At 46.0% G+C, this 25,773-nt stretch overlaps 2 protein-coding genes across 8 annotated transcripts in view; both read right to left on the bottom strand.

Moving 5' to 3' along the window:
• Positions 1-10,923, bottom strand: part of NIPAL4 (NIPA like domain containing 4) — a 48,537-nt gene extending 37,614 nt beyond the window's left edge. The window contains exon 1 of the mRNA XM_068273772.1: positions 10,766-10,923. Within this exon, the coding sequence (XP_068129873.1) occupies positions 10,766-10,923 (158 nt within the window). The remainder of the gene's footprint in view (positions 1-10,765) is intronic.
• Positions 10,924-17,111: 6,188 nt separating this feature from the next.
• CYFIP2 (cytoplasmic FMR1 interacting protein 2) overlaps positions 17,112-25,773 on the bottom strand; it is a 133,004-nt gene continuing 124,342 nt past the window's right edge. For all 7 annotated transcript variants that reach the window (XM_068278276.1, XM_068278281.1, XM_068278277.1 and 4 more), the window contains 3 exons: positions 24,946-25,184; positions 18,581-18,728; positions 17,112-17,705 (listed from right to left, as the gene is read on the bottom strand). In XM_068278276.1, coding sequence (XP_068134377.1) covers positions 17,538-17,705; positions 18,581-18,728; positions 24,946-25,184 — 555 coding nt within the window. In that variant the 3' untranslated portion in view covers positions 17,112-17,537. The remainder of the gene's footprint in view (positions 17,706-18,580; positions 18,729-24,945; positions 25,185-25,773) is intronic.

Raw genomic sequence — 25,773 nt, 5'->3', positions numbered from 1 at the left:
CAGGTATGCAGTGGCGGGTTCACTAAACAGAACACGTATACAGTGGCGGTTCACTAAACAGAACAGGTATGCAGTGGCGGTTCACTGAACAGAACAGGTATGCAGTGGCGGGTTCACTTAACTGCACAGGTATGCGCACTGATGCGGTGGGTTCACTGAACAGAACAGGTATGCGCACTGATGCGGTGGGTTCACTGAACAGAACAGGTATGCAGTGGCGGGTCCACTGAACAGAACAGGTATGCAGTGGCGGGTTCACTAAACAGAACAGGTATACAGTGGCGGTTCACTGAACAGAACAGGTATGCAGTGGCGGGTTCACTTAACTGCACAGGTATGCGCACTGATGCGGTGGGTTCACTGAACAGAACAGGTATGCAGTGGCGGTTCACTAAACAGAACAGGTATGCAGTGGCGGGTCCACTGAACAGAACAGGTATGCAGTGGTGGGTTCACAGCACAGGTATGCAGTGGTGGGTTCACAGCACAGGTATGCAGTGGTGGGTTCACAGCACAGGTATGCAGTGGTGGGTTCAATGAACAGGTATACAGTGGCGGGTCCACTGAACAGAACAGGTATGCAGTGGTGGGTTCACAGAACAGGTATGCAGTGGTGGGTTCACAGCACAGGTATGCAGTGGTGGGTTCACAGCACAGGTATGCAGTGGTGGGTTCACAGAACAGGTATGCAGCCAGACAGGAACAAGCTAAGCCTAACTAATCTTTCCCTGAGAGACAGTCTGCAGCAGCTCGCCCTACTCTGACTAATGCAGGCACACGAGTGGCCGTAATGGCCGCCGCTGCCTGCCTTATATAAGGGGGGATGGGGCTCCAGGGGCTAGTGTAGCCTAATTGGCTACACTGGGCCTGCTGACTGTGATGTAGAGGGTCAAAGTTGACCCTCCATGTGCATTATGGGGCGAACCGAACTTCCGCAAAGGTTCGCCTGCGGGACGCGAACGCGAACCACTGAAGTTCGCATGGAACCGTTCGCAGGCGAACCGTTCGGCCCAACTCTAGGGACCAGTAGTTGCGTTGTGGAGAAGTCAGGTGGATACACAGCTGATAGTCCTACTGAATAGACTGTTACAATTTGTATTATGGCAAGAAAAAAGCAGCTAAGTAAAGAAAAACGAGTGGCCATCATTACTTTAAGAAATGAAGGTCAGTCAGTCCGAAAAAATTCAGAAAACTTTGAAAGTATCCCCAAGTGCAGTCTCAAACCATCAAACGCTACAAAGAAACTGGCTCACATGCGTACCGCCCCAGGAAAGGAAGACCAAGAGTCACCTCTGCTGCGGATGATAAGTTCATCCGCGTCACCAGCCTCAGAAATCGCAGGTTAACAGCAGCTCAGATTAGAGACCAGGTCAATGCCACACAGAGTTCTAGCAGCAGACACCTCTCTAGAACAACTGTTAAGAGGAGACTGTGTGAATCAGGCCTTCATGGTAGAATATCTCATATCTGCTAGGAAACCACTACTTAAAGTGGACCCAAACTAAAAATACAAGATTTCAGAAATAAAATCTATTTTCTAAATTATAATAATAAATAGCAGCCTTTTTTCAGCTGCATGATGACAAATATAAAATACTAGCCGTCCCGCGTCGTAGCATACGCCGCATCTTCTATCTATCTAATAGAGTACATGCCTCAACCTTGAAGCAAGAAGAATAAAGGTCGGTACACACATCAGATAAAAGTCTTTGGAAAAATGAAAGATCACAGACCAATTTTACCCCCTTCCATGTAGTTTCAGAGCCACACCTACACAGTCTATTCTATTGAGCTGAACTCCCCATTAGATAGAAATATTTGCAAGATGCTGCACACAAAGTTGCTGTACACATTCAAAAGATCATTATCTGCAAAAGATCCGTTCCTGCAAAAGATCAGTAGCTACAAAATACATTCATAGTCTATATTTCCATGCGGATTATTGTGGACATTTTTCCGCATAAGGGCATAAGCATCCGCATACAATGAATTTTCGATGCTGGTCGAAAACACATATTTCTGAAGATTTTCGTGAAAATTCGCCAAAAAACGAAAACAGGATTTTCGATGCGAAAATGACTTAGGCGAAAATTCGCAAGGAACACTGCTACATGCTACATTAGCACTATCCAGGAGCGCCACAGGGAGGATTCCCAATGCCCCCTTTTTATACAACCGGAGGGACCGCGGGAACCACAGCGGCACCCCGGAGGGGGAAGCTAGGTGCCGCAGGCGACCCCCCCCCCCAAGCGTGGCCAGCGCCAGGGAGAGCCGTCTGCACCCACCTCCCAATATTAAAAACAGGCACTTACCGTAACGTTCATTGCGTTCTGCTACATGCGCATTAATTTTCTCATGGAAAGCATTTTTTCAGTTTGTATCCTTTGGAGGCAGGTGGTGGATGGCTTGCTCCGGTGGTGTGAGCCCTGGAGTGAGTTGTCTGCACCTGTCCTCCCCCCCCCCTCTGGAGTGCTGTATGTGAGCCAGCCCTGAGCTCTAAAGCTCGGGGTGACCCATGCTTCACTCCTTTCTCATGTGGTGCCCCCAAGTTAATGCGCATGTAGCAGAACGCAATGGACGTTAAGGTAAGTGCCTGTTTTTAATATTGGGAGGTGGGTGTGGACGGCTCTCCCCGACGCTGGCCACGCTTGGGGGGGGGGTCGCCTGCGCCTCCCCCTCCGGGGTGTCGCTGTGGTTCCCAGGCAGTGAGAGAGCCTCGGACCCTGTGGTCCCCCCGGTTGTATAAAAGGGGGGCATTGGGAATCCTCCCCGTGGCATCCTGGATAGTGCTTGCGAATTTTCGCCTCGAAAATCCCGTTTTCGTTTTTTGGCGAATTTTCACGAAAATCTTCAGAAATATTTGCGTTTTCGACCAGCATCGAAAATTCATTGTATGCGGATGCTTATGCCCTTATGCGGAAAAATGTCCACAATAATCCGCATGGAAATTCAATCTATGCGGACGTTTATACCGAAAATTGCCCGCAATAATGCGCAAGAAACTTCTCTGAATGCGGGCGCTAATGCCCTTATGTGGAAAATGTCCGCAATCATACGCAAGTAATGCGAAAATGACTGGCCTTAGGCGAAAATTAACGTGAAAAAATTAGATGGAAAATTTGCCTGCCAAAACGAAATTAGGTGAAAATTCGGTAAAAATTTATCGAAACAAATTTTTGCATTTTCGCTCATCACTGGCATGTAGCAGAGCGACCGCTTTGCAGTATTGTTTTTTTGACCCTGCATAGTTTGGCATGCAAAAGCAAATGCATATTTGCATGAGCATTGCCTCATGAATAGCCAATTAGGCCAGATTTGCAAAGCCAGACTTGCTAGGGTAGGCCTCTTTTCCACGGACAGTTGATAGGCAGTAACATGCCTCTCAAACTCTTACAACTGCTCACTACTGCCTGGTAACAGCTTGCTGCTGCCTGGAAACTGCTTGCTGCTGCCTGGAAACCGCTTGCTGCTGCCTGGAAACCGCTTGCTGCTGCCTGGTAACTGCTTGCTGCTGCCTGGTAACTGCTTGCTGCTGCCTGGTAACTGCTTGCTGCTGCCTGGTAACTGCTTGCTGAGCACACAGCTCAACAGTCCGTGGAAAAGAAGCCTAAAACTTGGTGATTGAGCACGCATACATTTTCTCATGCAAAGTACTTCTTCTTCTTGCTCGAAGGTTGAGGCACTTACTCTATTATATATATAGATTTTACATTTATTGGAGGAACCCCTCCCTTCCTTCCAAATTGCCGGGATTTTTCCGGCAAACTGGTGGAGTAGATGGTGTCCGGCAACGGAGGAATTGCTAATGGCTGCCCCCAGTATAACCCTAGTTATGAAAAGAGAAGGGTGAAAAGCATGCACTGAAATGCTCATCGGCTTGAAGGAGTGTTTATTTATCTTTGTATGTGTCAGAGTGGTGCAACTAAATATTTTGAATTAAAAAAATGTTTGGTTTGGGTCCGCTTTAAGGACAGGCAACAAGCAGAAGAGATTTGTTTGGGATAAAGAACACAAGGAATGGACATTAGACCAGTGGAAATTTGTGCTTTGGTCTGATGAGTTCAAATTTTGGGATTTTTGGTTCCAACCACCGTGTCTTTGTGCGACACAGAAAAGGTAAATGGATGGTCTCTACATGCCTGGTTCCCACCGTGAAGCGTGGGGGAGGAGGTATGATGGTGTGAGGGTGCTTTGCTGGTGACACTGTTGGGGATTTATTCAAAATTGAAGGCATACTGAACCAGCATGGCTACCACAGCATCTTGCAGCAGCATGCTATTCCATCCGGTTTGCGTTTAGTTGGACCATCATTTATTTTTCAACAGGACAATGACCCCAAACACACCTCCAGGCTGTGTAAGGGCTATTTGACCAGGAAGGAGAGTGATGGGGTGCTGCGCCAGATGACCTGGCCTCCACAGTCATTAGACCTGAACTAGAGTGACCATATTTTTGTGGGTCCAACCTGGGACGGGGGGGGGGGGGGGGGGGGGGGGTGGGAAAAGTGGGAAGGAGTGAGGAGCACGCAGCGGCGAAGACTGGGGGAGGGCGGCTGCGGCGCTAACGTAAAGATGTAACAGCGAGGCATAAGAAAGCAGTGTTTACGCCATGATGTGGACAAACGAGACTTTGTATCATGGGTGTGCAGAAACTGTGTGATGCTAATAGTATACCGTAACCACAAAGCAGCAAACATAGCCATCTATGACCATTAAATAATAAATGCAGTAACAGTTACCCCGGACACCAGAAAATAAACGCAATAGGCAACATGTCAGTATAAAATAAATGCAATGCGGGCAAACATGTCAGTACAAAATAAACGCAATGCGGGCAACATGTCAGTACAAAATAAACGCACTGCGGGCAAACATTTCACCAGAAAAGAAACGCACTGCGGCCAAACATTTCACCAGAAAAGAAACGCACTGCGGCCAAACATTTCACCAGAAAAGAAACGCACTGCGGGCAAACATTTCACCAGAAAAGAAACGCAATGCGGCCAAACATTTCACCAGAAAAGAAACGCAATGCGGGCAAACATTTCGCCAGAAAAGAAACGCACTGCGGGCAAACATTTCGCCAGAAAAGAAACAATGCGGGCAAACATTTCACCTGGAAAAGAAACAATGCGGGCAAACATTTCACCTGGAAAAGAAACAATGCGGGCAAACATTTCACCTGGAAAAGAAAGCATTTACTCACCTGGCAGAAGTGTCCGGCCTCTGGCGCGCTGCTCCGTCCCGGGACCGTCTTCCTCCTCCTGCTCTTCTCTCCCGCGCTGACAGGGCTACGGCAAGATGGCGCCCGAAGCCCTGTACTAGTGACACAAATAGGTCTCCAGTACAGGGCTTCGGCAGCCATCTTGCCGTAGCCCTGCTCGCCTGCCGGTGTCGGAAACAGACACCGGAAGACGAGGCTGGAGCGGGGCTGCGGGCAATGAACTGGCACGGCGTCTATAGACGCCGCTGCCAGTTCATTGAGGAGAGAGTGGCCAGAGTCCCGAGGCCGGGACGTCCCGCTGCTGAAAGCGGGACGTTTCCCGGGACCTCATTAAGCCTGGGACAGCGGACCCCCGAATCCGGGACGTGTCCCGGGCAATCCGGGACGTCTGATCACTCTAGCTCTGACTGAAGTCAGACTGGATTAGCTGCATGCTTGTTTCAGGTGTGTCATTCAGCCACTTCTGCAGCCATAGAGAGCAACAAGGCTGCCAGGCAACTGGTATTGTTTAAAAGAAAAATCCATACCCCTCTCAGTTTAGGTTCCCTTTAAACAGCGGGGGGCGGGGCAGACTGCGACAGGAATCCAGTTGTTAGCCAATTCAATGCAGGCAGAAGACAGGGAGGGAGGGGAGCAGTAGCAGCAGGGCAGAGCAGGGCGGCGGTGGGCCGAGGACGGAACACTGATGTCACATACTCCCGCAGCTGGGACGTCCTGCATCTAAAAGTGGGACTTTTCCTGGGACCCAAGCCAGCCTGGGACAGGGGACCCCGAATCTGGGACCCGTCCCAGGTAATCTGGGACGTATGGTCACTCTACCTGAACCCAATCGAGATGGTTTGAGGTTAGCTGGACCGCAGAGTGAAGGCAAAAGGCCCAACAAGTGCTAAACATCTCTGGGAACTCCTTCAAGACTGTTGGAAGACCATTTCAGGTGACTACCTCTTGAAGCTCATCAAGAGAATTCCAAGAGTGTGCAAAGCAGTAATCAAAGCAAAAGGTGGCTACTTTGAAGAACCTAGAATATGACATATTTTCAGTTGTTTCACACTTTTTGGTTATGTACTCTACTTCCACATGTGTTAACTCATAGTTTGGATGCCACCAGTGTGAATCTACAATGTTCATAGTCATGAAAATAAAGAAAACTCTTTGAATGAGAAGGTGTGTCCAAACTTTTGGTCTGTACTGTATATATATATATATATATATATATATATATATATATATATATATATATATATATATATATATATATATACATATACATATATACATATATATTTGGGGTTTTTTTTTTTTGGGGGGGGGGGCTTTCCTTCGAATTCAAGGAGTTGGTCAGGAGGCTAGTTAACCCCAGCAACAGCCACCCAAAAACTTTGACTATATTAATATACTGTATAATATTTAACAACATCTTTCTTTTCGTGGCTTCAGTTTAAATAAAACAAATCCAGAAGAGGTTTGCTGGACCACGTGGGACCTGGCCAAACAGCCACGGAGCTCAAAATGCGTTGCCTCAACTCCTCTACCTCCCCCTCTTTCACTGCCGCACCTTCCCACCATTCACTATACTGGAAGCAGGCCAGGGGTAACAGCCACACCTCTCTACCAATCAGCAGGCAGGGAAGGGATGAGTCAGGCGAATGTTGCCTTTTTGTGTGGCACCATAATTCCCAACTGTTCCTTTATCGGATAGACAGTCCCTCTTTGGAAACCAAATACCTCTGTTCCTCTTTCTCCATTGTGTGTCCCTCTTTCAGGGCTCATGTACAGATGTGTAAATATATGTATGGTATTTTTCTCCTTAAAAGGTTTTTATTGACTCTAAACTTTATTCCATTTCCCGTCCCTTAAATTGATATATTATTTAATTTCAACAGTTATTTTGAAGAAAAAATTGTAATGACAGAAAGGACCAGTGTGGTTTGAATTCTAAAATGACGTCTTTTGCTTATGAATTTTTAGTGGCGTGCATGGCTAGAAGTGTGGTGTGGGCGTGGATAAAGGTGTGGAAGGGGCGTGTCTTAATGTGTCCCTTTTTCTCATCTCAAAAAGTTGGAAGGTATGGTGACAAAAACCTTCAGCCAAAAGTGCAAGAGGCACCGAGGAGCAGCAAGATCCATTTGGAATTGGGCTACCTACAAAGCCTTTGCTGTGGCTCATCTTCTGAGCTGCACAAAAACCATTGTCGTATTATTCGTTTTTTTTACAACCTTGTTAGCTGAGTTTGCAAAGTTTTCTTCCTGTGGCAATGCCACAAACTCCTCCCACTATCCAATCATCTACCACTTGAAGAAAGTCTGGGAGGGGCTAGGAGGGGACTAGGATTTCCCTTTGACCACAAAGCACGCCCTGCCTACATCCTACCTGTGCTCCACAGAAGGGAGCAGAGGGAGGAGGTGGGAGGAGTCAGGCGATCTTGCTCTGTGCTGGGGAAGCAACTCCTGTTCTATACTTTATACTCAGATCATGTGATTGACCTTCCAAAAGGGAATTACTCTGGAAAAGCTGCATCAAATATGAAAATTGTTAGTAATAATAGCATAGTCCCCTCAGTGTTGCCAACTCATCCCTTTAAATACGGACGCTTATGAATTATACGTCTTGTGGCTAGTTAGATGCAGTTTAGGCACTGATTATGTGTGAGAAGCCCCAGAACCTGTATAACTTAGATGTGTCAGTATTTAAAGGGATGAGTTGGCAACCCTGAGTCCCCTACTTACTTTACTAAGAATAAAAAATCCTGGTTCAGGAATCAAAGCCCCCCTCCCCCCTTTACATACAGAATGTATTAGTAATAAAGTCAACCTTAAAATCTGTCTTCCTTTTTAAACAATTTTATTTTTTTATTCACAGACGAAAAAGGTAAAATAATTTAACATTTTTTTTCCTTGGTTGAAATAAAACGGCCAAAACAATATAAATAATAATAAATAAAAAAAAACATAATTGGAATGTAACCGTTGTACTTTAATACAAATTCTGTCCAAACTTAATAAAAATAAAACAAACAAAAAAAAATAATAATTGTATCTCAGTGATACAAAGCTGCGCTTGTAAGAATGATGGGTAAAGGAGGACTTCAGTAGGGCTGGGTAGTCATTAGGGCGCTCTGTGTAATGTTGTACTTGCTTTGGTGTTAAAGCCAATGTCAAATGAAATAATAAAAAAAAATACTTGAAGAGAACCCGAGGTGGGCCAGATGGGGGGCAGGTGGGACAGAGAGGCATGTTTTCTGTCTGATGACATGCCACTGTGTCCCCACAACGCCGCTCTCTGCCCCGCCCCTCCATAACCCCCTCGAGATTAGCGACAATATTTGTCGCTATGTCAGAGGTAAACATTTGGGAGAGGGATTCCCTGTTTAAAACGCCCGCCAGAGACATTCCTGCAGGGTTTCCAGAGCTGTCGTTGGCAGCTCTCTCCCTGGCCACACCTCCTGCCTCTCCCCCGCCTCACTGCACGCTTCGATGCCTTGTAAGGGTTTTTTCGCCTTCCTCTGGATCAACAGGGATATGTGAGGGAGCAGGCTGGTGTTGTACTTTGTTCTCTGGTTTAACTCGATGGACGTATTTCTTTTTTCAACCCAAATAACTATGTAACTATGGATGAGAGACTCCATGCAGCCGCAGCGTCTTGACCCAGAGGTCACGAAAAGTGAAAGTGGGCCACTGCGGCCCACAGGAGCGGCAGGGAGTGGCGATTTTTGCGGCTACCTGATCCGTTTAGCCCCCCGGATCAGGTAGCCTACCTTTTTTTTTAATTATTTTGAGCCCACCTCGGGTTCTCTTTAACTATAGGGAGGGAAGTCTCTGGGTCCTATAGAACCTTCTCGTTCCTCTCACAGTCCCAGCACTGTCACATTGTCCCCAAAGATGGGCGGCTCCGTACTGCGCATACGTGAGGGCCCACGAGAGCGCACTCGCACACGCACAATACGGATCTGCACATCTTCAGGAGCACTTGGGCTCCCGAAGCCTCTCACGGTGGCACAGAGCGGTATTCAACCGATAAATCGCATACAGCTACCGGAGGTGACAGCACTGGAACGAGGGACTCGTACGAGGAGCGGGAAGGCTCAATACAACCCAGAGCCTTCCCTCTCCATAGGTATCTTTTTATATTATTATTTCAATTGACATTCACTTTACGTAAAAAATCACACCTGTGCAGTTCGGCAACGTGTTGCCACTACGCGAAAACGCATGTTTTCAGGAGGTGTCTGCAATTAGGCTTAGCATTCAAAAAAAGAAAAAAAAATACAACCTGCACTACTTTTCCACACAACACATGTTGCCATCCTCATTGAAAACACCGGCTACTGTAAACAAAAATGCGTACTTAAAACGCAGACCGATGCGCATATGGGACTTGATTCACAAAGCCGTGCTAACTCAAATATCACACCTTATAAAAAGATATCACACCTTATCAAAGATATCACACCTTATCAAAGTTAACACGCCTTATCAGAGTAGCATAGCAAGCGCTACGAACTTATGCCTGCTAATTGGCAATGATGAGAGCTCCACTCGTCCTGCCTTGAGCTCCTGCGGGATCCTAGTGCTCGCTATGCTACTCTGATAAGGTGTGTTAACTTTGATAAAAGATATATTTTCATAAGGGGCTTGATTCACTAAACCGTTATAATGCAAATATCACACCTTATCAAAGATAACACACCTTATCAAAGATATCACACCTTATCAAAGATATCACACCTTATCAAAGTTAATACGCCTTATCAGAGTAGCATAGCGAGCACTACGAACCTGCAGGGGCTCAGGGCAGGACGAGTGCCATTGCCAATTAGCAGGCATAAGTTTGTAGCACTCGCTATGCTACTCTGATAAGACGTGCTAACTTTGATAAGGTGTGATATTTGAGTTATCACAGTTTAGTGAATTAAGCCCATTGCGCGGAAAAACACTTGCGGCGAATCGTGTGCGGTTCCCGCAGACATAAGTGTGATCCCTCCCTTGCACCTACTGAATGTAAGGGCAGTTTCCAGAATGATTCATACCCCAGGCCCCTCTGCCAAGCTAAACAGTGCATGTTGGCCAAAATAAATGCCCATTTTCACCCACAAATAATGGTCAGCAAGCTTGTGGCCAGGTGTTAGCATTATAGTAGCAGACAGGGAGGCACTGCTGCAGTGTATCAATTGGAAAAAAACCGGAAATCGATCGAAAATCAGTTCGGACATGTTGGAAATAATCGATCTAACAGAAAATCTGCCAGAAAATCTCACAGTGTGTACCAGGCATTAAAGCTATGGAAGGAGAATGAAGGGTCAGACAGCATAACATTGCACATGTGTACAGCAGTTTTGGGGCAACTGCTCAAAGACCTAATAGAAAAGTAATTTCTCTGGTGTAATACTTTAGAAAACTATTAGCTTTTAGGATACATCCTGTAAACGTGATTGTTTTAATGTACACAATATAGATTGTTTTAAATATATCTTGTTTACTTGCTGTTTTAGGACTGGTTTACACTACAAGAGCTTTAGTGCCCGAATTTAAAAGATTGCACTTACCTGGGGCTTCCTCCAGCCCACCGCAGGCCACGAGTTCCCCCGGCGACCAACTCGCTCCTCCTCGTGCGCCTCCGCCGGCCCCCGTAACTGGCAACACCCGGGCCGGCTCTTCCTGGATCCTTACACTGCTCGTCATCACGCCGGCTGCTACGCGTCATCACGGCGGCCGGCGTGACAGGTCTGCGCATGCGGCGTTTTCCTGTCACGCCGCCCACCGTGATGACGAGCAGCATAAGGATCCAGGAAGAGCCAGCTCAACACCCGGCCTGGGTGTCACCGGTAGCGGGGGCCAGCAGAGGCGCATGGAGAGGAGCCAGGATAACGCCGGGGGACCTGCGGTGGGCTGGAGGAAGCCCCAGGTAAGTGCAATCTTTTAAATTCGGGCACTGCTCAGGGTGCCTTTAAAGGGAATCAGAGACGAAGCACCCTCATGTATTTTACCATATATATCAGTGGGAACATTCGAGAAAACACCTACCCTGCTCTCTGTTTCATCCTTCACTGCACAGCCTGCTTGTTATCAGCTCTGATAAAATCCCAGACTGAGCATTCAGTCTGGCTTTGTTCAGGAATATTTATAGCTCAGTCTGTATTCTCTCATGTCTTTTCAAGTCCAAGCCTGCCCCCTGTTGGCTCTGCTCAGGAATCATTATAGCTGAGTCATTATAGCAAAGCCAGGCTGAATGCTCAGTCAGGGATTTTATCAGGTCTGTTCAGAAACAAGCTGTGCAGTGAAGAATGAAACAGAGAGCAGGGTAGATGTTTTCTCTAATGTTCCCACTGATATATATGGTAAAATACATGAGGGTGCTTCGTCTCTGGTTCACTTTAAGCGCTAGAGGTTTGAAAAGCAATGCTAATGCAATGCTAGGGGGGATTTTTACAAAATCACATCGCACCAGTGTGAACACACCCATAGCATTACATTAGCAAGAGCTTTTAAAATCAAAAAGCGCCGAGTTGAAAACTCTAGTAGTGTGAAGCAGCCCTTAGGCATACAAGGAGAGGAGAGCAATATGTGTAGATTACAAATGAGAGCCACGTTTTCCTTGTCGTAAGTAGTGCAACACTGATAGCACTTTATTGTTCCTATCATATTATTTCTAGGCCACCCCACAGACAGAGCTCCGCCCCCTGCCAGTGATTGGGTCGTGGAGCGATGATCTCAGGAAAACCGAGCACTTGCCAGGCTAATTGTACTAACTGTAGCTTGCAAATTAATATTTTGCAGCAGAGGTTCAGAAAGGATGATGGCTTCGTGGCTGGATAGTGTAATGGCTCAATGATAATGTAAGGGCTCTGCCTCTGACACAAAAGAACTGAGTTTGGATCTCAGTTCTTACTATTCAGTAGGCCAGCACCTATTCAGTAAAGAGTTCCTGGGCGAGACTCCCTAACACTGCTACTGCCTACTGAGTGCGCTGCAGTGGCTGCCTCGCAGGTGCTTTGAGTCCGACAGGAGAAAAGTGCTATACAGATACTGGAATTACATATATTACTTGCTGTCTGCTCTGGAAATTGTATAACATGAGAAAAAAAATAAGAACTCATGAGAAAAGTTCACAGTATTAGGACCAGCCCCTTGAAATGACTTTAAAAGGTTAGCATACTTATAATTAATTGTGGTAAAAATGACTTTGAATGTGATGCTCGTGATTTATAGTACAATATACTTGGATTGTGATTTTAGCCCTGTTTTAAGATAGTGACATATCACTCCCAGTACGTATTTGGTAAACAGTTCTGTGGTAAACTAATTACACTGGGTTGTGAATCCTGTTTGAAATTTGTGCTTCTTAAATGTTCCTTCTCCCCTCCCTGGTTGTGAATTGTGTCTCTGCACTTGGTTTTTGTATTGGAAGGACGGTGCAGCCAATTAAAGTCAGAATGCTGCATATTTCTTCCATGTGGTCAGTAAATATTGAAGAAGCGGCATATTTAATACCAACCCAAAACTGGAGCGCACACTTTTCTGTCCCTTTCAGCTGTGAAAATTCATGTTGTGCTGTACAGATTCCTGTTAGACTGAGATTCTACAGAGATTCTTTTATGACACTTTGATTAGTAGACAAATCTTGACCGGAAGAAACGAGTGGACAAGCTTTGCACAAAGGCTCTGTAGGTAAGAATATGGTGGACAAGCTCTGCAGGTAAGAATATGGTGGACAAGCTCTGTGCTGAAGCTCTGTAGGTAAGAATATGGTGGACAAGCTCTGCAGGTAAGAATATGGTGGACAAGCTCTGTGCTGAAGCTCTGTAGGTAAGAATATGGTGGACAAGCTCTGCAGGTAAGAATATGGTGGACAAGCTCTGCGCTGAAGCTCTGTAGGTAAGAATATGGTGGACAAGCTCTGTGCTGAAGCTCTGTAGTTAAGAATATGGTGGACAAGCTCTGTGCTGAAGCTCTGTAGGTAAGAATATGGTGGACAAGCTCTGTGCTGAAGCTCTGTAGGTAAGAATATGGTGGACAAGCTCTGTGCTGAAGCTCTGTAGGTAAGAATATGGTGGACAAGCTCTGTGCAGAAGCTCTGTAGGTAAGAATATGGTGGACAAGCTCTGTGCTGAAGCTCTGTAGGTAAGAATATGACGGACAGGCTCTGTCCTGAAGCTCTGTAGGTAAGAATATGGTGGACAAGCTCTGTGCTGAAGCTCTGTAGGTAAGAATATGGTGGACAAGCTCTGTGCTGAAGCTCTGTAGGTAAGAATATGGTGGACAAGCTCTGTGCTGAAGCTCTGTAGGTAAGAATATGGTGGACAAGCTCTGTGCTGAAGCTCTGTAGGTAAGAATATGACGGACAGGCTCTGTCCTGAAGCTCTGTAGGTAAGAATATGGTGGACAAGCTCTGTGCTGAAGCTCTGTAGGTAAGAATATGGTGGACAAGCTCTGTGCTGAAGCTCTGTAGGTAAGAATATGGTGGACAAGCTCTGTGCTGAAGCTCTGTAGGTAAGAATATGGTGGACAAGCTCTGTGCAGAAGCTCTGTAGGTAAGAATATGGTGGACAAGCTCTGTGCAGAAGCTCTGTAGGTAAGAATATGGTGGACAAGCTCTGTGCTGAAGCTCTGTAGGTAAGAATATGGTGGACAAGCTCTGTGCTGAAGCTCTGTAGGTAAGAATATGGTGGACAAGCTCTGCGCTGAAGCTTTGTAGGTAAGAATATGGTGGACAAGCTCTGTGCTGAAGCTCTGTAGGTAAGAATATGGCGGACAAGCTCTGTGCTGAAGCTCTGTAGGTAAGAATATGGCGGACAAGCTCTGTGCTGAAGCTCTGTAGGTAAGAATATGGCGGACAAACTCTGTGCTGAAGCTCTGTAGGTAAGAATATGGTGGACAAGCTCTGTGCTGAAGCTCTGTAGGTAAGAATGTGGTGGACAGGCTCTGTGCTGAAGCTCTGTAGGTAAGAATGTGGTGGACAAGCTCTGCGCTGCAGCTCTGTAGGTAAGAATATGGTTGACGACAAGCTCTGCGCTGAAGCTCTGTAGGTAAGAATATGGTTGACGACAAGCTCTGCGCTGAAGCTCTGTAGGTAAGAATGTGGTGGACAAGCTCTGCACTGAAATGTAGGTAAGAATATGGTGGACAAGCTGTGCGCTGAAGCTCTGTAGGTAAGTATATGGTGGACAAGCTCTGTGCTGAAGCTCTGTAGGTAAGAATGTGGTGGACAAGCTCTGCACTGAAATGTAGGTAAGAATATGGTGGACAAGCGCGCTGAAGCTCTGTAGGTAAGTATATGGTGGACAAGCTCTGTGCTGAAGCTCTGTAGGTAAGAATATGGTGGACAAGCTCTGTGCTGAAGCTCTGTAGGTAAGAATATGGTGGACAAGCTCTGCACTGAAGCTCTGTAGGTAAGAATATGGTGGACAAGCTCTGCACTGAAGCTCTGTAGGTAAGAATATGGTGGATAAGCTCTGCCCTGATGGCTCATTCACACTTAGGGCGTTTTTGGCCTTTTTTAAAGCGCAGGCGATTTTCAAAATCACCCTAAAACGCATGTGCAATGATTCCCTATGAGAGAGTTCACATCTGAGCGGTTCGTTTCCGATCCACTCACCAAAGTGCTGCCTGTACCGTTTTTGAGACGATTTTGCCTCAATGGAAGGCATAGGAAAATCGCGAAGCGCTCACAAAATCGCTTTGCAGCGTCTGCATGCACGTTTTTAAGAATAAATACATTGTATTTATTCTTTTCCAGGTCAGAGTTCCCTTCCTGACTTGAGTCAGGGAGTGAATTATAAAATCGATTTGAAAAAGCGATTAGAAAAGAGCTTTTTAAAAAGATGCAGTGTGCAGTGGAGCGCCGAGAGGCTCTAAAAAATAAAAATCACGCACAAGATCGCAAAACGCTTGCGTTTTTAGATCTGAACAAGGCCTGAAGCTCTATAGGTAAGGATATGGTGGATAAGCTTTGTGCTGAAGCTCTGTAGGTAATCATAAGGTGGACAAACTCTACACTTAAGTTCTGTAGGTAAGAATATGGTGGATAAGCTCTGAACTGAAGTTCTGTAGGTAAGCATGTGGAGGACAAGCTCTGCACTGAAATGTAGGTAAGCATAAAGTGGAAAAGCTCTGCACTGAAGCTCTGTAGGTAAGCATGTGGAGGACAAGCTCTGCACTGAAATGTAAGTAAGCATAAAGTGGACAAGCTCTGCACTGAAGTTCTGTAGGTAAGCATGTGGAGGACAAGCTCTGCACTGAAATGTAGGTAAGCATAAAGTAGACAAGCTCTGCACTGAAGCTCTGTAGGTAAGCATGTGGTGGACAAGCTCTGCACTGCAGCTCTGTAGGTAAGCATGTGGTGGACAAACTCTGCACTGAAATGTAGGTAAGCATAAAGTGGACAAGCTCTGCACTGAAGCTCTGTAGGTAAGCATGTGGAGGACAAGCTCTGCACTGAAATGCAGGTAAGCATAAAGTGGACAAGCTCTGCACTGAAGCTCTGTAGGTAAGGATATTGTGGACAAGCTCTGCACTGAAGCTCTGTAGGTAAGCATGTGGAGGACAAGCTCTGCACTGAAATGTAGGTAAGCATAAAGTGGACAAGCTCGGCACTGAAGCTCTGTAGGTAAGCATGTGGAGGACAAGCTCTGCACTGAAATGTGGGTAAGCATAAAGTGGACAAGCTCTGCACTGAAGCTCTGTAGGTAAGCATGTGGTGGACAAGCTCTGCACTAAAATGTAGGTAAGCATAAGGAGGACAAGCTCCGCACTGAAGCTCTGTAGGTAAGCATGTGGTGGACAAGCTCTGCACTGAAATGTAGGTAAGCATAAAGTGGACAAGCTCTGCACTGAAGCTCTGTAGGTAAGTATATGGTGGACAAGCTCTGCACTGAAGCTCTGTAGGTAAGCATGTGGTGGACAAGCTCTGCACTGAAATGTAGGTAAGCATGTGGTGGACAAGCTCTGCACTGAAGCTCTGTAGGTAAGTATATGGTGGACAAGCTCTGCACTGAAGCTCTGTAGGTAAGTATATGGTGGACAAGCTCTGCACTGAAATGTAGGTAAGCATGTGGTGGACAAGCTCTGCATTGACGTTCTGTATGTAAGCATGTGGAGGACAAGCTCTGCACTGAAATGTAGGTAAGCATAAAGTGGACAAGCTCTGCACTGAAGCTCTGTAGGTAAGCATGTGGTGGACAAGCTCTGCACTGAAATGTAGGTAAGCATGTGGTGGACAAGCTCTGCACTGAAGCTCTGTAGGTAAGTATATGGTGGACAAGCTCTGCACTGAAGCTCTGTAGGTAAGTATATGGTGGACAAGCTCTGCACTGAAATGTAGGTAAGCATGTGGTGGACAAGCTCTGCACTGAAGCTCTGTAGGTAAGTATATGGTGGACAAGCTCTGCACTGAAGCTCTGTAGGTAAGTATATGGTGGACAAGCTCTGCACTGAAGCTCTGTAGGTAAGCATGTGGTGGACAAGCTCTGCACTGAAATGTAGGTAAGCATGTGGTGGACAAGCTCTGCACTGAAGCTCTGTAGGTAAGTATATGGTGGACAAGCTCTGCACTGAAGTTCTGTAGGTAAGCATGTGGTGGACAAGCTCTGCACTGAAGTTCTGTAGGTAAGCATGTGGTGGACAAGCTCTGCACTAAAATGTAGGTAAGCATAAGGTGGACAAGATCTGCTCTGAAGCTCTGTAGGTAAGTATATGGTGGACAAGCTCTGTATTGAAGTTCTGTAGGTAAGCATAAGGTGGACAAGCTCTGCACTGAAGCTCTGTAGGTAGGCATAACATCAGATCACATGTTGCCAAATCACTCACCCTAACTTTATGTGGAATTCTCCTTTAAATGAACATGGTTGGTGAGCTTGCTGGACCCACTATCAAAATGAACCAATCGATAACGTGTAAAAGTCAACATTGGCAATATATTCTTCAAGCAGATGAGAATACTACAACACTGTACAGCGTCACAATAAATAAATCGATCCAATGAATTCCTGGTTACACACTGACCGATAAAGCCGATAAAAATCGAGCAATGTCTGTTTTACATCATAAAAATACTTAAAACTCGGGTCAATCCAAACGACAGCCACTAACACCGCAGACCTGGGCAGATCCTGGCGGTGATGTCCTTAAGGATAATCAGTCACCGCAGACCCTGAAGAGGGTGGAAGTCAGGCCACGCCTCTTTACATGGCTACATCCTGTACAGTCCTGCTGCTTCTATAGCGTCATGTAGGCGTACGGCAAGAACAGGACGAGCATGCACCACAACGTTAACGGGTTGGTCGATCATGTCCGGAGTCCGGTCTGAGCCCCGCCCACACCTCAGCAGGTGGTGGCCAGTGATTGGTGAATGGGTGGCTGGAAGCATCGTACATGTTCCACCGTGGAGCTGTCACTCTCTACAGACTTCATGTATTTGTTGAGGACAGCGAAGATCTCGTTGTTCAGGATCTGATACTTGCGAATGCGATCTGCCATCTTCTTCAGTGGCTGGATGGGAAACAGAGGAGATAGTTAGTTATAAAAGTCAGTGATGTAAAGAGGGACTGTAACCAAGGAGTGAACCTCATCCCAATCAGTAGCTGATACCCCCTTTCCTGCGAGAAACCTATCTTTTCTTTTCTCAAACAGATCATCAGGGACATCTGTATGGCTGATATTGTGGTGAAACCCCTCCCACAGTGTGATGTCCGGACCATGGTCCTGTCAGTTTCCTGTCTGTGAGCCTTGTTGCATTGTGGGAAATAACATCTGTTTCCAACTGCAAAGCAGCCAGTATATCCCTCTGAGCATATGTACTGTATATCTATAAAAATCGCATTGTTAATGGGTGTGGTTATAGATGATGGCAGTTGGTGAGGTCTAGTTTTTTTCATGTCCACCTTTGCTGCTGTAGTTAAAACTGGACTTTTTATTGTTTGCTGTGTTTGTCTGGTGGCTCAGAACTGGCAGAGGAGAGGACCTCTGTGAGACAACTGCTGCATGTAGTAGTTGAAGTGCATAAAAGGGGAGGAGCAATGTCTGCTCTCTGAGGCACACATCTACTAGAACAAATATTAGTCATTTTTGTGTGTCCATTGTCCTGAGTGCCCATATCGTGCAGTACAGTATCCACTTATATCTAGAGGAAGCTGCTGGTTGGGGAGTGACTAAGTTTACTTTAGGAGTAGAAGGTTTAGTGGTCCTTTATCCTCCCAGCCCATCACAGGCCCACCAAACGTTTCCACAACCAAACCTTACAGCAGCTTTGATGTCACAAGGCTAGAGGTGTACTGCGCAGTGCTGTGGTAAACTGCCACTCCCATCATACCAGTGTAAACTGACTGCATTGGCATCATTTAATCCTATTACATTGCGACACTCACCACGTTCTTGATGATCTCATCCTTCCCGTCCTGTCTCTGGACCTTCAGGAGGTGATAGCAGAAGTCAAAGAGGTCAAAGCGACGTTGCTGTCCCAGCAGAACGATAATGGCACTACCCGCCCAATTCAGACCGTCGCCAAAGCACTGCCTGCAGGGGGCAGGAAAAGCAGAGAACAAGGCAAGTATTACAACTTGTTGTTTGATAAATACATTAAAATCTCTGGGGGTGATTTGTTAAAACTGGTGGATAGTTGCGGCTGTGTTGTAGCATCAAAAGAATGGTCAATCTATACCGCAGGTGTCAAACACAAGGCCTGCGGGCACAATGCGGCCCTCCTCGCCATTTAAGTGGCCCTTATTTATTTATTTAAATAATTATTTAATGCTACCTGCAAAAAGTGTACGTATGAGAAGTATTGCAATGAGTATATAGGAAGCTGGGACATATCCTCTAGGGCCTGTATCCATTCTTGCAGTGGTTGGGTAGCCATGGGGTTTACGGCAACCCCTGGCACCAGTGCTGGTCCCCGTTGCAGTGCCGAACCCATTCAATAAAACTGTATGAGACAATGCCGCATTGCGCAGAAACCAATGTTAGTTACCTGGTAACATCCTTTTTAGTAACCTCCAGGACAGGTCCACCATGAGAACGACAGGCTCCTCCCAGGAACAGGAAACGTCCAGATAGAGTACTCTATAAATCTTTGTCCAACCCCTTGATCCTCAGTCAATTCCAAGTACTGTTCCTAAAAACAAAGGGGTTTTAATATTCATACTGCATATACATATACTTTTCTTGTACTTATATACTCATATAAATCCTTTACTCGGGTGGGTTACGGACCTGTCCTGGAGGTTACTAAAAAGGATGTTACCAGGTAACTAACATTGGTTTTTCCATTAACCTCCAGGACAGGTCCACCATGAGAAGATGAGCAAGAATCTTACCCAATTAGGGTGGGCCGACTGCCTGCAGGACTTTTCTCCCAAATGATTGCTGTCCTGCAGACATCAGGTCTATTCTGTAGTGTCTAGAGAAGGTACTTAGACTTGACCACGTAGCTGCTCTGCAGATCTCTTCCGGCGTAGCACTCGCTCTGTAAGCCCATGAAGTGGCCGCTGCTCTAGCTGAATGAGCTCTAACTGTATATAATACCGTATCCCCTGTAATCTTATAGGATTCCTCTATACACCGTTTTATCCCTTTCTAAATAGCATCTAAGACATCTTCTGAAATCTAAACCCGGCTTGTATTATTTTCTTTAATCTTTTTATCTTTTCGCTTGTTAAGTACATTCTTTCTGTTTCTGAATTTATTATGACTCCTAGAAACTGAATCTTTGACGTTGGTTGTAGGACCAACTTGTCTCAGTTTACTATCCATCCGAGGGTCTGTAACTGATCTAGTACTTTTTCTTGTATTTCTCTCTGCCTTTTGGTATGACTCCGCCACTACAAGGAGATCGTCTGGATATGGAATTATGAGAATTCCCTCTGCATGTAAATACTTTATCACTTCCGCCATTACTTTTGAGAAGATCCTCGGTGCTGATGATATTCCGAAGGGCAGGACAGTAAACTAAAAATGTTGAATCGTCTTCTTTTCCCTTACCGCAAATCTCAGGAACTTCTGAGACAACGCTCTTATTGGAATGTGCCAATATGCGTCCCTCAATCTATGTTTATCATCATGCAGTTTGTGGTTAACAAGTTTCTCACAGAGAATATTGATTCCATCCTGAATCTTTGATAAGACACAAAAGGTGTTTAAGCTTTTAAGATTAGAATTAACCTGAATTTTCTCGTCAGCTTTCTTACCAGAAAACCGTCGAATAACATCCCTGATTGCCAGTGATCTGACTGCCCGGAACCGGTCCGACCATGTTCTCGTCTAACATTGATTTTATGATGCTGGCTTTTCTCTCTGTCCTTTTGGAAGAGGAGTAGCAATAATTTTCTTGCTGGAAGGGACTAAAACTGAATTTTGTACCCCTGGTTTATAAGATTGAGGATGAAATCGTTTTTGCTTATTTTCGTCCACTGGGAATAGAATTCCGATAGACGACCCCCAACTCTTTCTCTGGCGTCAATTCTTTTCTTGACTATTTTGGTTTCGGAAAAGAAAACTCTTTTTCGTTCCCTCTCTATTAATAGCCCCAGGTCTCCCCTTGCTACGTATGTTGTAGCTGCTGCTGGTCGAAAATTTGCCCCTGCTGCAGTCCAGGCCTTTTTAAGGGCAAACTCCACCTTCTTATCTTGTGGATCCTTCAGGTATCCCGGATCCTCAAAGGCTAATTCATTGTCTATATTAACCTGTGAGATGTTGTAGATCTTATGTATAGGGAAAGTCAAAGATTCTTTTGGTTCCATTCCCTGATACAATCTATTGTGCATCGATAATTCTGATTTCTTAGATTCAATATTTAGAGTTTTATTAATAGCCCAGATAAGCTGCTCAGTCTCATCAGCTGGAAATCTAAACCTGGAGATTTTCTGATTTCAGTCTGGCTGTCCATACTTTTAGAAGAAGAGTCTGACTCATCATTATCCTCCTCTTCACCCTCTGTATTTGGTATATCTACGGCCGGCCTGGTCGTACTAGTACCAGGGATTACTGCTTCTGTTGCTGGGATGATAGCAGAAGCAAATACTTCCCTTAATGACTTAATTGTCTCAGCCCTCTCAATTTTTACGGCTGACATTAATTCTTCCTTTAAGTCCCCTGAATGTTCTTACATTAACTTTACTTAAACCGGTTTGACAAAACTGCTTATTATAAGTATGGGCCATTTTTGTATCACAGAGCGGGCACCACCTTCTTGGCCTTTCTGGGTCAGTAGACTCTGTGCCCTATAACAATACAAACAAAAAATATAGTGTCATTTTTCTTTCTAAACCTAAAGAAAGAACACCCTGGTGCGCATCTGTCAAAGAGTGATAAGTAACCCTGAGCCCAGATGGATAAGAACATGTATAGAAATATCATATACATATGATTTATTTGAGGCCATCTATATAATCCCCCTATATATATTAGACAGGGGATGATACCACATAAACTGCCAACAGGGTTATATACACTTATATTGCCTGTACACTGATCCTATGTTGGCCCCTATGTTGGCACGCTCTGAAGAAGCCCCAAGGGAGGGGTGAAATGCATTAGCGATGGCCGCTGCTGGTGTGCGTCCTGGATGATCTGAATGTTTGGGCAGTTCCCACGTGGCAATTATCCCCTGCTTACTACATCTTATGGCAGCAGAGCACAGTATACAGATAAGTGGAAATAGGCAGTAGTCTGCATACTTATATGAAGTGCTGAGGGAAATACATATTGCATTTCAGCAACCTTCTATGTGAACTGTCTGGAAGGGGCATTACTGCTATCAGCTAACTGGATAAGGATTAGTGTGGCAAGGACTGATGATCACACATATAGTTTGCAATCATGCTGTTTGGTACGTGGTGCAGCTGCCCTTAAGTGATTTTTTTATCTACCAAGTCGTATGCTGCCTTTTATCATTATTATGACAAGTAAACCTTATTGGGACATTGCCTCAGCATTACATTGCATATTTATGAGTGGGTGATGTGAGTGTGGTTTCTCTCTGGTAGATGTATTGGGGCCCCAATTGGATCTTGTCATTTTTAGATTTATGCAATTTATACCCTATATTTATTGGGGGTTCTTTTGCTCAAATTTTCAAACAGTGAAGCATATTTTCGTGCAATAAATGGTTCTCTCTTATGAGTGCAGCTAAACTGGTGTTGGTGTTCTGTATTTTGGGTGATATATATATATATATACACACACAACATATGACCCAGCAATATCACAACTGAATATCTGCAAAACATATATCTCCAGCTATATGCATAAGTTTATACAGACCTCAGATCAGACGCTAAGCCGGCTTTATATTATACTGCACAGTCAGATAATAAGTAACAGACCTCCGTACAGACGCGGCATAAGGCGTACGGCTCATACCATATAGGTCCCCAAGCCTCCGCCACTCTCACCTTTCCTGGCTCCTGCTTAGCGTCCCTCCCGCTCCGTTCGTGACACGAAATGCCGAACCATGCGGGCTTCCGGCGTCTCTTCCCCGCGCCACCGGAAGTGACGCCGCGTAAGGGCGGAAGTACGTCACAAGGACGCCGCCATTGAGGGCAATCAGCCACCTTCCCTCCGGAGGCCTGCTAGACTTCCCACGTCACTTCCGGTGCGCCATTAGCCTCCGCTCTAGGGGAATCATGGACACCGCGCGTGTCCTCCGGATCCACCTGCAACTCGGGCAGCCAGGACAGCCACAGGAGAAGGTACACCTCGCTTCTCCTTACTAGACCCAAATACCTCTCTAGGTAGGTCCACCATTCGCCGCCAACCGGGTCCCAAACACCCCTGGTCTGACGGACCGGCGAGCGACTAGAGCACTCCTTGTTCCTTGGAACAGGAAACGTCAACTGAGGATCAAGGGGTTGGACAAAGATTTATAGAGTACTCTATCTGGACGTTTCCTGTTCCTGGGAGGAGCCTGTCGTTCTCATGGTGGACCTGTCCTGGAGGTTAATGGAAAAAAATGCATGCAGAAGTGTGTTCTTGCGCACATGTATGACCATCAGACAGCACCTACTATGCAATGATATATTTGCGCATCACACACTAATACATGCTGCTGAAATCAGCACAACAATGAAAAATTGTTCACGGGTCCTGCCTGCTTGCTTTTCCTACCAGCTTGGGGTCTTAAGGCCCATACCGATGACGCGATTTTTTCAGGCAACGTTTTAGCAACAAACTATCATTTTTGAGATATCGCATGACATTGTTTAACCTCCCTGGCGGTTAATTTTTTTTTGCCACATGGGCAAAAATCCTTTTTTTAAATTTTTTTTTGTTTTTTTGTTTCATGTCAAGCTACCTGAGTAGTAGCTACATGAAACACCACTAGAGGGCGCATGTGTCCCTCTAGTGCGATCGTCGCCGGCACTAATAGCAAACAGGGGAGCGCGTATATAACGCGTTCCCGTTTGGCTTCTCCTGTCGCCATGGCGACGATTGGGATGACGTCATGGACGTCAGCCGACGTCCTGACGTCAGGCGCATCCGATCCGGCCCATAGCGCTGCCCGGAACTCATTGGTCCGGGCAGCGCAGGGCTCTGGCGGGGGGGGGCCCTCTTTCGCCGCTGCGTGCGGCCGATCGCCGCAGAGCGGCGGCGATCAAGCTGTGCGCGCGGCTAGCAAAGTGCTGGCTGCGCGCACAGCACTTTGAATGGGGCGAATCGCCCCAATAGATGCCGAGAAATCCTCCTGCGCGGCATAGCCCGAGCTCAGCTCGGGCTTACCGCCAGGGAGGTTAAAGGATACACGGGGTGACATGTGACATGATGAGATAGACATGTGTATGTACAGTGCCTAACACACAAATAACTAGGCTGTGTTCCTTTTTTTCTTTTTCTGTCTAAAAGAGGTAAACATCAGGTATCCAAGTGATAATTTCTGTCCTGGTGGAACTGGGTTGGACTATAGTGTAACCCTCACTGATAAGGAATTACAGCCATAAAGCACTTTTCTGGCAGAAAATGGCATCTGACAGTAGGAAAAAGATAGAGGGTCATTCAATAGATGTGTAATTGAACAGAAACAACGAAACAGTACAAACATTAAAAAGTAGATTTGAAGATAAAATTAAAACTCTGGGATATCTTCAAAAAAGGCTTTTTTAGGAGTGGGAGGATATATACAATTGTTTACCTTATCAGTTTATTTTCACCTCGTGTTTCCTTTTTAGTAAACAATGTTTAACAAAGTGCGGTAACCCGTAATAGTTGTTTATAATAAACATCTGTCATGACGGATCACTGAGCAATCGATTGTTCAGATGACAATTGATTCACGTGCAAATTACTGCGATCGTTTGAACAATCGGTCGCACTCGTCATTCATTCCCGGGAACGATCGTTTGTTGCCGCCGGAGATTCCCAGATACAATCACTCACCGCCTACTTCCTGAGTACTATAAGTTCTGCCTCCTCCTCACGTGGACACAAGCATCCCTCTACTGCAGGGATGCTGGAAAATGTAGTCTGACATGGATTCTTCATCCTACTTTGGATGCCACATTTCATGAATCTGATCTCCATTAGCATTAGCCTTGGTTAGACCCCAACTATACTCATATTTGCACATTCCATGCTGATTTCACATTGATGGGACTATAAAGCTGCCTTTTTGATAAACTGATAAAACTCTCCACTGACTGCAGTGATGCCTCCCCAATGATAACCCCTCCCCCCCTGCTGAATATCGCCTCCTGGTGGTGAGCTGCAGATTGCAGGCGGGTGGGAGGAATCAGATACTCACTCCGCTGTGAATTCATTGGTCCCCACGGGAATACAGTAAACGAACTGCATGGCACTCCAGAGGCGGTGGAACTCCACACACTCGTCCACGTGCATCACGCCATTGGTGGGGGGCGGACCGCGCCAGATGGGGTCCTGCAGATAGCTGCGGATCCGGGTCAGGATGACTTCAAACATGGAGAGGCCACAGCACAGGCGCTCCTTGGTAAGGAGGTCTCCCTCCCGGGCGATGGCAATTTGCTGGAAGAACACACATGGATTACCAAAGAATTCTATTACGCAAAAAGAAAGAATCAATACAAGCGCTTCTTAAGCTCAAATCAGGGCCGGATTTTCCGGATTTAAGGCACTGTAGGCACAAGCTTAGAGGCGCCTGATGATGGAAAGGCGGCTCCCTCCCCAAGTGCCTACCGTCCCGAACAGAGTGTAAATTAGAGGTTACTCAACCGGGTCTCGGCATTCCACTGACCAGATCTCCCTTAAATCAGCGCCACCTCCAGCTACCTAATACTTGGGGGCACCTCTAGCTAGTAAATAGTGGGGATAGCCCTGGCTACCTAATGCTAAGGGGCACATCTAGCTACCTATGACAGGCAAGGGAAGCAAGGAAGAAGTGACGGCCGCTTGCAGTGTGGTTCGGCAGGTGTTTTTAGGTTCATGGAGGGCGGAGTCTAAGGCGCCAGGACATCTGTGCCTATAGGCTCCTGTGATGTAAATCCAAGCCTGGCTCAAATAATGTCACTATTGCAGTCAAGGACCTCTATTCCACTGATAGCACAACAGAAGATTCAATCCCTCTTAGCGCAGACAGTGCTCTTTGCAGTTAGAC

Source organism: Hyperolius riggenbachi, chromosome 3, assembly GCF_040937935.1.
Source record: "Hyperolius riggenbachi isolate aHypRig1 chromosome 3, aHypRig1.pri, whole genome shotgun sequence".
NCBI lineage: Eukaryota > Metazoa > Chordata > Amphibia > Anura > Hyperoliidae > Hyperolius > Hyperolius riggenbachi.
The sequence above is the reverse complement of the archived record's forward strand: the minus strand, read 5'-3'. Positions and strand labels throughout refer to the sequence as shown.